General features: G+C 41.2%; 3 protein-coding genes across 3 annotated transcripts; 1 reads left to right on the top strand and 2 right to left on the bottom strand.

Annotated features, from left to right (window-relative positions):
- Nucleotides 1-38: 38 nt before the first annotated feature.
- On the bottom strand, nucleotides 39-4,196 carry lamtor5 (late endosomal/lysosomal adaptor, MAPK and MTOR activator 5). Its single transcript, XM_058085295.2, has 4 exons — nucleotides 4,032-4,196; nucleotides 3,893-3,954; nucleotides 2,887-3,004; nucleotides 39-255 (listed from the first exon to the last, which is right to left on the bottom strand). The coding sequence occupies exons 1-4, from the start codon at nucleotides 4,064-4,066 to the stop codon at nucleotides 195-197; spliced, it is 276 nt and encodes a 91-aa protein (XP_057941278.2). The 5' UTR covers nucleotides 4,067-4,196; the 3' UTR covers nucleotides 39-194.
- Nucleotides 4,197-5,787: 1,591 nt separating this feature from the next.
- prok1 (prokineticin 1) lies at nucleotides 5,788-7,842 on the top strand. Its single transcript, XM_058085285.2, has 3 exons — nucleotides 5,788-6,024; nucleotides 7,052-7,177; nucleotides 7,455-7,842. The coding sequence occupies exons 1-3, from the start codon at nucleotides 5,950-5,952 to the stop codon at nucleotides 7,575-7,577; spliced, it is 324 nt and encodes a 107-aa protein (XP_057941268.2). The 5' UTR covers nucleotides 5,788-5,949; the 3' UTR covers nucleotides 7,578-7,842.
- A 2,012-nt stretch (nucleotides 7,843-9,854) lies between these two features.
- On the bottom strand, nucleotides 9,855-12,424 carry LOC131137340 (uncharacterized). The gene is made up of 6 exons (XM_058085175.2): nucleotides 12,313-12,424; nucleotides 11,938-12,249; nucleotides 11,672-11,795; nucleotides 11,461-11,579; nucleotides 11,313-11,359; nucleotides 9,855-11,208 (listed from the first exon to the last, which is right to left on the bottom strand). Exons 1-6 carry the CDS (start codon nucleotides 12,344-12,346, stop codon nucleotides 11,044-11,046), a joined length of 801 nt encoding a protein of 266 aa, XP_057941158.2. The 5' UTR covers nucleotides 12,347-12,424; the 3' UTR covers nucleotides 9,855-11,043.
- Between the last annotated feature and the right edge of the window lie 378 nt (nucleotides 12,425-12,802).

Raw genomic sequence — 12,802 nt, 5'->3', positions numbered from 1 at the left:
TTATCTTTACGCGTTTAACAAACACTTCAACACACACGAACAACCCAGATCACGTTTATTAAGGGTTTGATTTCTAATCCCAAAGACCGTCTTCTGCTCATCAGAGCCGCTATTGGCTGACACTGCAGTATTTTCATGTATTTTATGAGTCCAGTTATCTGTCCGTGTTTCTTGTCTTGTAGGCCTTGGTCGTTTTAAGAAGCAATCTTGTGAAGAGCAATTGTGATGGTCCCATGACTCCGCAGCAGAATGTTCCTGCATAAACAAAAACAACAATCAAGTACTTGACCAAATACTTCATTCTTGGCTGTTACTCTATTTCATGCTTAAAATACGAACTGCATATTTGTTGAATGTTTAGCTCTTGCAAACGACTGAAGATATCATAAAGAAGTGTCAAATATATTGACACTAATTCACCACTGCCACGGTTTTTCCCTTGCATTTGGACTAAAATAACCTCATGTACCATTGTAAATGATTCTGGCAGTTTGTAGCATGACAGCTGACCTACCACCGTTGTGAAAAACTTTTTAACATGACGAATCATCAGGCATGCTGTGGAAAATGATGCATCCTTATCCTCACGAGGGTCGCGGGGATGCTGGAGCCCACCCCAACTGGGGTGAGAGGCAGGGTCCACCCTGGACTGGTGGTCAGCCAATCCCAGGGCACATATAGACAAACAACCATTCCCACCCACATTCATACCTGTGATACAATTTGGAGTGGCCAATTAACCTAGCATGTTTTTGGAATGGGGGAGGAAATCGGAGTACCCGGAGAAAAGCCACGCATGCACGGGGAGAACATGCAAACTCCACACATAGATGGCGGAGGGTGGAATTGAACTTGGGTCTCTTAGCTTGAAATGGAACACTTACATGTTCTTGACAAAATGCTGTCTTTCCATAATTTGAAAGCAGAGAAAGATTACAACAAAGTGTCATGTTCATCTTGAAGATGACTAAAATTGGCTTCTCCTAATAACTAAACTGGAGTACAAACAGATGTCCACTAGAGGGCAGTATAGTCGTACAAACCAAGTCAGTGACATGCCTGGTCTACATTGGATCTCTGGGCCCATTTGACAAATAGTCCTCTCAGAAAGCTCCTAACTTAGCCTAAACATTCCTCACAAGGAATCTTAGCTTAAGAGTGATTAAGGAACTTTCTGAGGGCAACTCCGAGCAAAGAGGGGACAGAAATGTTTATCTTAGTGAAGTGCGGTTGCTCGGTATGACGCAGTCTTCTAAGCTATGATTGGTTGTTACAAAAAGGAGGAAAAACACTAAAAGAAAGGAAAATGTGCACGCCTTGTAATTAATGGACAGTAAAATCAACCGATCACAAATAACTTGGGACTGAATTCAGAAATGTAAAATCCTGACATTAAATTGATATCATAATGAAACGAATGAATTATGACTCAAAATGGCTTCAAATTATGGCTTCAAAATGTTTGAATGTACCTCTTTCACATGCCCATTATATTGATATGCTTATTATTAAGTTTACCGTCAATGCTGGTGATTTTATTACATAATATATTCATATTAATGGTGGACACAGACTCAGCTGTCAGCCATTCCTGTGATTGCTAACGATATCAGGCTGTGAAAGCACCTAAATGGTCTGACTGGTCACTCTGCTGGCAGAGGGCTGTGACACAGGTAGTAAGTCATCGCTGCTGCATTGTTGCATTTTTAATCACAATGTTGTGATGACTTTCATCTCAGTCGTTATAGCGCTGATGGAACACACAATGAGGTCCATACACAAACATTATGCCTGCATGATGTAGACGGTAGCGTGTTATTGAATCGCTGTCATTAGCATGCAGGGAATATTAGATTAGACTGTACTTTCTAACATATTAACCATGTGCAATAGAACCATAACAAGGCGCTAGCATACCCCAGCAACCCTAGTGAAGATAAGCTGCGTAGAAAATGGATATATGGATGAGATAAAACAATAACATAAAACCTACCCAAGTGAGGAAAGCATGTAAGAAAATATAATGAATGTAGACACTAAAGTGATGATGAAAATGAAGAAACAATAATGCATGTGTTGACAGGCGTTATATATATATATATATATATATACACACGTTCATTTGTAGTGATTGGGTATTGACAATAGAACAAATATATTTCACTTTCTATTCTTTCTTATCTCCATCTATATTGCTCCTTTCTCGCTGCCTTTTCACCATCTTGTCTGTTTACGCCTCGGGCTTCTTAAAAGTCCTCCTCAGCACTCCTAACATTTTGCCGCCTTAAGATATGCCTTTATTCGTCCCTCAGTGGGGAAATTTGTAAGAGCTCACTTAAGGCGTAAGACACTTTGTGAATAACTTATATTAGCACATAAAAATTCTAAGAAGAAGATCTTAGAATCTGAGGAATTTCACCATTTTTTGAAGAATGATGTCACCAAGAGCTACTTTTAGCCTTGGGATGCTTTGTAATTGTTAGTTTCATGTACCACAACATTTCTGGGTTGTTTGTTGTGCCATAGTTTATATATTTGGCAACATTTGTCAAAGTGAACGTTACGCTTGAAATGAATCTTTTCACTAAAAGCTGTTTTTCTCCCTTTTTTCGTTGGGAATGTATTTTGCTGAAACGTACCTATGTCCTACTGCTGATTACTACAGAACTCAAAGAGGTAGAAACAAACTTTTTTTTCTGATGAAAGATGAGAGTCTAACCTCTCTTTTGGCATATACCATGCCTACGTAGCCCTAGAACAAAACATTCTGTGTGCCTTGAAAAATGTGTCAAAATCCTCAAAAATGGCTGGTACAGAGAGGGACGGCTTTTGCTAAATGGCAGGGATTGAATGAGTTAACAACATACATAACCGTAAGAGTCTCACCCTGAGTCAGACTCCAGGCACACAGTAGGAGTGTCTGTGGGGTCTCCGGTGAGAGCTGCAGCTTGTTTGGCCAAAACTGAAACAACACCCCCATGTTCATCTGACAGGGAGCCTCTGCCTGTTTAGGAGACACATAAGACAGTTGTAAACAGCCCCATATTTCAATCAAGTGGAAAAGCCATCCATCCATCCATCCATCCATCCAGCAACTAACGCTTTTCAAAGGTTGAGTCACAGGGGCAGCAGCCCAAGCAGGGAGGCCCAGACTTCCCTCTCCCCAGGCACTTTGTCCAGCACTTCCTGGCGGATCCCAAAGCTTTCCCAGGCCAGTTGTGAGACAGTCTCTCCAACGTGTCCTGGGTCTTCCTTGAGGCCTTCTACCGGTTGGACGTTCCCTGAACACCTCCCCAGGGAGGCGTCCGGGAGGCATCCTAACCAGATGCCCAAGCCTAGCTCCTCTCCATGCGCTGGAGTAGCGGTTCCACTCCGAGTTTCTCCCCGATGACAGTGCTTCTCACCTTATCACTACAGCAGAGCCCATCCACCTCACAGAGAAAACTCATTTCGTCCACCTGTAACCGCAATCTTGTCCTTTTGGTCACGACCCAAAGCTCATGAATAGGTGAGAGTGGGAACGTAGATCAACCAGTACATTGACACAAACCGGGGTGCACCCACTGGGAGAAAATGCAACCTCCTCACACAGCTGCCCAAGGGGCGATTCGAATCAGAGCTTCCCAATTTTGGTATGTATATATTTTTTAAAAATCAATGTCAGTAACTTCCGTTACCATTAAAAATGACAGCTTGCTTCATGCGATAACATTTTGTGAAACGTTATGCTCTGCGTTGTTAGAAGTGACATTTTGTTTATGTTCTGCTCGGAGCAGTAGTACTAATAATATTGTGTAAACAAAGCATGTTATTGTACTAATACCACGAGTTACACGTATGTATGTGTCATTTTCTAGACTAAGCCTCTGTTTATTTAACTACCTTTACTTACACCCCAGGTTGTGTCCTTGCTGATCCGTACAAAGCACTCCCACCACTGCTGGATTCTTCATGCTGCACACAAGGCAGGAAAAACGACGTTCAATGTGTAAAGACGAACGAAGACAAAGCACAGACTGATAATGACTTACGTGTCATCAAGGTGTTGCTCTAAGGTCGACTCCATTCGAAATCAACCGAAAACACCAAATATTTCAGCTTATTTTTGGAAGCTATGCTGTTCTCGAAGAGATTTGCGGCTTTAGTCAGCTGCCTGTGACGTAACTACGAGAACACTCGAGGGTCAAAACTCAACAAACTGGAGTTTTTTTTTATCGCGACAGCTATTAAATGTGTGCATTCTTGAATGTCATTTAGTGCATCAATCGTGCATTTATTAGTTTTTTATTTTTAAACATGCAGCGTTCAAATTCGTTTTGCTACTTCTGTATCGACACCTGTCAATTATCAATTATTTATAATCATTGTGCAAAACATACAAACAATACGATAGCTGGAGCATGGAAGCCCACTGGATAAAGTTATCCTATTGGTAAGTCATAAGCATATGATAAAAAATCGAAATTATGACATGAAAAGTCGAAATGATAAGACACAAACTGCGCATGTGCCACGAGCCGCCTTCTTCACTTGGCAAAAATGGCGACACAATTGAAAGCAAGGTGGGTATCCTACTGAACAAGAATGCGACCGCGGACAACTCATTACACATGTAGCAAACGTCGAACATTCACAAAAGGCACATAGTATACCCTCTCACAATTGTGTCGCCATTTTTGCCAAATGAAGAAGGCGGCCCCTGTGGCACATGCGCAGTTTGTATCTCATAATTTCGCCGTTTTATCTCATAGTAAGGTATGTTCATCTCAAATTTTGAAAATACTTGGAAATAATAATAATGAATTATATCAACCGCCTGTAATTCACATTCGTCAAGACAGTCCCAAACAGGGAACTGAAAACATGGAATTATGAAAATCATATGCCTAGGATTCCTTTCTGTTCTGATTAACTGAACAGTTCAGATGTTGATCTCAAATTCCAAAATCCCAAATTCAGGAATGCTCATGGGGGAAAATGAGGTAATACACTTCAGCACTCAGAGCACAAAAAATATTAGTGGACGCAAACATGATTTCCAGTGAACACTCGCCATTAATATAAGGTGCAATATTGATCATATGATATTGCATGAATGCTATGGGAATAAAGCAACAACCACTTTTTGTCTTTCAGCATGTGGATGGATGTTGTAAATCTATTTTCTTTAAAAGTTTGCTGTCGGCTGCAAAGTCTGCTCTCACCTTCCAGATGGTTTTCTGCCATCTTTCTTTTCATCTTTTCATCTTTCTGCCATCTGCCCCACGACAGGCAGGCCTCAGCGCTGCTGCTGACAGGGCAGAAATGAGTGAATATAATTATGTGGGTAGAATCCATCACCGGCACTGCTGCAGGATAATGCCCCTCTCATTCAAGCTAAGGTCTCATCTTGAACTTAAATCAACCACGCTGACACACACACGCACACACACACACACACACACTAGTGATTTGGTACTTGCATAATTGTGTCCAGCCATGGCCACCCTAACTCGTGTTTTTTATGGCACCTGTGCCTTTGGGCTCGCAGGGCTGTCTGGCTCATCAGGGATGATGTGAATCTCATCATGTGTTGAGGTTTCCTGTTTATATTATTGTTCTGTCAATCCCAGGCTCACAGAAGCAGATTTGTCCAAATTGGTGCAGGAGGCAAAGCTAGATCAACAAGTAGAGGAACCCTCATTCGTCATCATTTGGATCAATGCAGTTTACCAATGTAATGAGACAAGCGTAGGGATATCTCGCACAGAGGGGTCAGAGTTAGATGGGGGGGGGGGGGTGAATCGGTTGAGTGTAGGAGGTGGATAAAGAGAGGAGCCTGAGCGACTTCCCACTCCACTGACTTTGGAAAGCTTCACGACCAGCAGCGGTGCAAAGGATCCATCACAAGGGACAGGGGACACCATCACCGTCCTGTGCTGAGACTGCCGCGGTTCTCCTGGTCCCAACATGAGCTTAAGGGCAGTGCTGCTGTCCTTCCTCCTCCTGTCGCTGAACTGGTCCAAAGGAGCTGTCATTACCGGAGTGAGTGACAACCTTCTGTTTCTTCTAATAGCTCAACAAATTTACCATTTTATTATTTTCAACTTCAAAGTACACTTGTTACTTGTTGCACACATTTTAATTATACTTTTGATGGTAATTGTAAGGAGTGGCTCAAAATCCACCCAAAAATATGGAAATGTAGATTTTTCTTAACCATATAATTAACCTGATGGTGATGTCCCTTTCCAGAGTTTACTTGAGTACATAGCACTCACAACGCTTACCTTCACTCTGAGATGATTTATTGTCTGCATGTGTATTAATTGCATTTCAAAATGTACAGTTATAGTGTAATAGTAATAGTAAGACAGATGCAAAAGACGGGTTTGGATGGAGGAGATTGATTTGCTTTGGAGACCCTGGAAGAGAAAAAAGAAGACACAAAAAATTACAAATCAAAACTGTTTCATTTTGATCAATTGGCTTTGCTGCATTGCCACAATCCAATATGTATTCTTCAAGCACTATCAATCGTGTATTAATATAATCAAACTGTGTACCCTATATTCAAGCAGGTAATTTGCAAGGGGATATGGGGGTCATGACCCCCACAAAAATCAAATCCAGCCAATATAACCCCCCGAATATAAATACATTATTTAAATGTAAATGATCTCATCAATAAATGAACAAAACAGGCAAAGATTTAAATGGTGCACGCAAAGGCACCCTTGACTATATTTGAATGCGCAATAAATGCAAAAAGCATAACCGGGTTTTTTGATCAATAAAGCTTAATGTAATTAGACATGACAGCTTGGAGACCACATCCTCATCCCCCTCCTCGTTACCATAGGAAATGTAATTATTGTTGTGATTGTTACTCATTTATAAATAGATTAGGGAGATGACCAACTATGACTTAAAAGGACAAAAGTGCATGTGTTCATGAAAGTGAAAATGAAATTCAACCAAACAGGTCATATTGCCCTTTGGAAAAACCTGGGACTGATTTATTGTTATTCTGACTGTTTCCTTTATATGTGCTTGACGGTGTGTCCTCCAGGCTTGTCAGAGAGACATACAGTGTGATTTTGTTACGTGCTGCGCAGTAAGTCTATGGCTGAGGGGTCTGAGGATATGCGTCCCTCGAGGCATGGAGGGGGATGAGTGCCACCCGCTGAGCCACAAGGTGGGCAACACGAGATGTTTAGTCCTCACTGCTCTCATTCTCTCACTCCCTTACTTTTTAAGTACTGGCAGACTTTAAAAACACTGCAGAGGCTAGCGATCCTCTGGACAGCCCAGCAGGGAGTCGCATCACTGAGATTATCCTAAGATGGCAGCGATGACTTGTGCCAAAGTACATCCTTCTCTCAATTAAGACTTCAGAGCATCTTTAAGGCATCTTTTCGCATCTCCGGTGAAGCATTATGTCACACTGATCCTCATGTCTTTGCTACATTTAGGTGCCCTACTCCGGCAAGAGGCAGCACCACACCTGTCCCTGTCTTCCTCATTTGGTGTGCACCAGGTACACTGGAAATAAGTACAGATGCACTGATGACTACAAAAACATGGACTTTAAATAAATAGCCATGCATGTAAATAATGTCCAACACTTCACTGTAAAGACTTTGTGTATTAGCAACACATAGTTCCTCTTGTATTCCTGAATTTCTTCTTGGAGCTCAGTTGCACAATAACGTCTGTGTTGAATGCATCCTTGCACACATCAGAGAGAGATGACGATAAACGAGCCATGGAGAATACAAAGCACTTTCCACTAAACAGAATGAATGTTTGATAGACGCTTTTGTGAACCATTAATGTATTTGGTGTTTGATGTTCATGTTCACTTTGTGGTTGATAAAATGTTATTACCAATAAAATACATGAAAACACAGTTAAGCTTTCCTATAGTTGCCTGATGCGTAGTCTATGAATGGAAATAACAGTCCAAGTCCCTATTTAAAGTTTTTTTACATCTGCATAAATTGCAGTGGCTTCAGCCAAACGTCTGATTTTTTTTTAAAAAGATGCCATCCCTCCTTGGCTCCAAATTCATTCATTCATTTTCTACCGCTTATCCTGACGAGGGTCGCGGGGGGTTTTCTCTTTGGGCGAGAGGCGGGGTACATCCCGGACTGGTCTAACCCTAACCCTAACCCTGCTAATCCAAGTTCATCATTTTATAAGGCTAATAGATTATTAGAAAACCCATCTAAAAACCGAAACTAAAACTAATATCTCTTACCATGCTGTTAACTACTCCCTTCAGAAAGCAGCACAAACTGGTTCTAACAAGGATATAAAAAAGAGTGGGAGGCCCCGACGCACAACTGTGCAAGGAGACAAATATCTGAGAGTGTGTAGTTTAAGACAAAGACGCCTCACAGGCCGTCACCTGGCGGCTGCTCTAAATAGTAGCCGTCAAACACCAGGGTCAGTATCAACAGTGAAGCGGCGACTTCAGGATGCTGGACTTCATGGCAGGATTGCCAAGAAAAAGCCATTTCTCAGACTGACCAAAAACATTTCCAAGTGATCCCAAACTTTTGAGCGGAAGCGTAATCAGTCAGAGGTTGTTATCCTCTGCATTACACGGCCGTGGTAGCCAAAAATCCCCAAATAAGCAGCAAAGTCAGGGTGACTTTTCTCCCTTGTCTGTTGGAAGTATGTGCTGTTGGGTGAAAGAGCCTCCTTTCATAGCTGGCCCACAATGTGATGCTAACCTGCCGTTGGCCCTCCGCTCTGTGGCTGCCGACTGTCCGTGTCAACACTGCCGAGCTTGGATTGGTGTCATCGCCCATTTTCCTCCCTTGAACGCTAATGACACTGGCTAGAAATCTGTCTGTGTGTGTTCTGTTATTCATGGCCTTGCGGGGACACATTTAGGTACGTTAAATCATGGGCACCTCTTTCATGGCCCCAAAATGGCTCTCAGTACTCTGTCAGGACATTTTCAGCAACCCACAAACAAAAAGGCAAAAACTGCCAAGCTTCACTGAGGCTGGATGGTTGGTCCAACCAATGAAATCAAGAATATAAATGCCCCCTTTGGAGACTCGGGAGAGGTGAGTCATGACCTCACGGCATAGCATGTGGCGTGTATTTTCCCCTTATTCTGAACCTGAACTTAAACAGATGTAGAGCTCTCTGACGTCAACTCCTCCCAAATAAAAGCAATGATGTCTGCTTTCCTTAGCTGCAAACCAGCAAAACACTAATAAATTCAATCTCCCGCTGGGCCTGAATCAGCTAGTGTTTAACATCTCCTCCTGCCATTTGACATAACAAGCAGATCTAAGAAGATGTATCTTCCGGAACAGTGAAAAGTATTTTGCTCACTTATCGACCATAAAAGGAAGATGCAGCTCTCAGTACGATGCAGTCACTGTCAAATATGACTTCAATTACAAAGAGATTTTGTAAATTATTGTTTGTTGGCACATTACAAGAAGGAAGATGAACTGGATTTGGTCAATTAAAAGTGCTAAAGCTGAAAACATTACTCAGCACTGGAACAGTTTATCTTCATCTCGAGTCTCTTTGTTGCACTGAAATGTCCCTTGGTCCTGTCAGTTCAATCACTTGGTCTTCAGCGATATATTTCATCATTTATGAAAGATTTCTCTAAAGAAAAGAGTCAACTAAAAATAAAATATTGACCGGCTCTCTGTGAAGCTGTCATCTGTATGGAGTCTTGAAAGGACAAACACTGACCTGAGAAAAGAGGACATGATCTGATAGCAGAGCTGCTATCTCAACTTGGCAATGGGAGTGACATGCTGAAAGGTCTCAAAAGTAAAAGAAAAGCAGACACAACTTGAGCGACCTTCTCATCCTTTAATGTGTAAATATCCTGGAGAAGTTTACTCAAGCTCTTAAAAAAGTAAAAGTGTGTGTTTGTGATATATATATATATATATATATATATATATATATTTGTATTTGATGAATGGTGTCTTTAGGCTGGAAATGACACACAAGAAAGTGGCGGGAAAGTGCCACTTTTTAAGTGTCCATTTGGAAAATCATTCATATCTGGCAATTTTAACAAGACACAAACTTTTTCACCATTCTCAATGATCTCTGTAACATTGAACATAATATACAACATGATAAGATTAAGGCTGTCAAATGATTCAAATTTTCAATCAGATTAATTGCAGATTTTTAAGGCATTAATAATGATTAATCACCATTAACAACTAATTCTGAAATATGCCCATTTTACTGTATTTGATGAATCGAAAGATAAATGATGATGTACAGTACAGGCCAAACGTTTGGACACACCTCATTCAATGCGTTGTCTTTATTTTCATGACTATTTACTTTGTACATTCTCACTGAAGGCATTAAAACTATGAATGAACATATGTGCAGTTATGTACTTAAAATAAGAGATAAGTGAAAACATGTTTTATATTGTAGTTTCTTCCAAATAGCCACCCTTTGCTCTGATTACTGCTTTGCACACTCTTGGCATTCTCTCGACGAGCTTCAAGAGGTAGTCACCTGAAATGGTTTTCACTTCACCGGTGTGCCTCATCAGGGTTAATTAGTGGAATTTCTTGCTTTATCAATGGGATAGGGACCATCAGTTGTGTTGTGCGGAAGTCAAGGTTACTACACAGCCGACAGCCCTATTGGACAACTGTTAAAATTCATATTATGGCAAGAACCAATCAGCTAACTAAAGAAAAATGAGTGGCCATCATTACTTTTAGAAATGAAGGTCAGTCAGTCCGGAAAATTGCAAAAGCTTTAAATGTGTCCCCAAATAGTCATGAAAATAAAGACAACACATTGAATGAGAAGGTGTGTCCAAACCTATGGCCTGTACTATCATATCATCATGTATTAAGAGCTCCAAATGAATTGACTATGCCATCGATCCATTATCTAACACTTGCCTCTTGAATTTGCAAATAGCCTTTTCCCACCAGAATCAGTGGATCTACTCAGGGTTTTTTAACACGGGTATTGCAGCAAAAAACGTGTAGTGATCCCATTTCCACCAAATTTATTACAAACTGCACCCCTGCTCTTTCACTGGTGGAGTGCTAGTATGGAGTACTCCACACCACCATCATGCTTCGTCCTCCCGTGGGAGTGAGAGCCTCTTGTCTTTGGTATATTCACATTGGCGTACAGCTTAGCAGGGTCGTCCTGATGACAAAAATCCACGGTACTGTAGATCACACCAGTCGTCTCCTATAAGCAGAAACACTCTGTCACCAAACATGGTCCTTTTTCTTAAAACAGAAGTGCAACAAAAGTGTGTCACTGAGGTCTCATGTTTCCTTTTCGACACCTACTGTGGCCTCTTGTTTGGGTGACTCATGCAGACATTTTCCATACTTGTCTAGAAAGAAATGATTCCATTTAGAAAAACTGTACCATCCACAAAATGACAATGACAATCTGGATTTGAATGATTTACACACGAAAAATCTCCATGTTTACCTAAATCTTTGGATTTAATCTTGACTCTGAAGCAAATGCCTCCAATCACCGAGGCAACAACGAGGATGATGCTCACGGATACAACAAGAGCTACTAGTGGACCAAAAGTCCAGACAGCTCTGGAAAGGAGACAAGGATCACTATTGTGTCCAGGCATCACAGAGTGACAGAGTGAGCATATTAGAAGTTCATTAATGAGTGAAACCAGTACCTGGGAGAATCGCTGTCCTCTCGTGCTACTTGTGAACTAGTCAACTCTGGACTTGTTGGCGCATTGGGGTACTGAACGGTTTTTGACAGCGAGACGTAGGATTGGCTGTGGTCAGCTGAAGCATCTGCATATTGAAAGGTTTTCTGCTTAAAATTACAGTGTGGATTAAAGTTGCATTAAGTGTCGGTTCTGACGACTGTCATCATTAGCATTTGAAAAAGAGGGACATTTCCCTAAAACTAAGGAACATGAAAACAAAGACTTACCAGACACGCGAAAAAAATAATCTGTGTACAAGTAGCTGGGAGCACCCAGCACAGCACACCTATAGTAGCCTCCATCAGGAATCTGAACCCTTGATATTGTGAAGACAATCCAACTGTTTGTCTCAATCGTAGTCACTCTTCCTCTTAAGAAATCGTTGGTGTATCCTGTACTGTCCAGAAGAGTCTGACACCCGCTGGTATAAACCTTACAGCAGGACTTGATGTGTTGGTTATAAACCGATGGGAAGTCAAGTCTCAGAAAAATGTTGCCAAACTCCTCAACAGTCTGCTGGGCACTCAATCCAGGGATATCTGTAACCCCCCCCAAAAAATGTTTACACACAGGAAATAGTTTAGTGATTTTTTTTGCCTTACCTAACAAGAGAAGAAGGACAAAGAACAAATTCATTTTCAAATAATTATTCAGGGTGGATGAGCACTTAAATTGCAAATAAAAAGAGGAAGGTCTTCATCCAGCAGCTTCGGCAAGCAAATGTGTTCCTTGATGCAATTTTGTCATCGGGAATGCTGCCATAACTTCCCTTTTCACGTTTACTGAACTGAAATTGGGCATCCAAATAATTCAACATTGTGTGTTATGACAGTAGATTTGGCAGCAACCATTAGTCCCTTTGATGTTACATACTGTATATATTGTACACAGTGGATTCCTGCGTATTTGCGATTCAGCATGCTGATTTCAGCAAAAATAACAATTATATACTGTTTCCCTTGGCCATTTTCATTTTGTAAAAGTAGCTCTCAGAAGACAAAAAATGTGGTGACCCCTAATATAGCCGGTAGTACATTTAACACTGTACTACACTTCATGTATGTGGTTGATATTTGTATGGGCCGATCTCAC

The sequence above is a fragment of the Doryrhamphus excisus genome, linkage group LG17 (genome assembly GCF_037039965.1).
Source record: "Doryrhamphus excisus strain RoL-2023G ecotype Guam linkage group LG17, RoL_Dexc_Guam_v1.1, whole genome shotgun sequence".
In the NCBI taxonomy this organism is placed as follows: domain Eukaryota; kingdom Metazoa; phylum Chordata; class Actinopteri; order Syngnathiformes; family Syngnathidae; genus Doryrhamphus; species Doryrhamphus excisus.
Note: the sequence above shows the minus strand (reverse complement) of the source record. Positions and strands in the feature narration are given on the sequence as shown.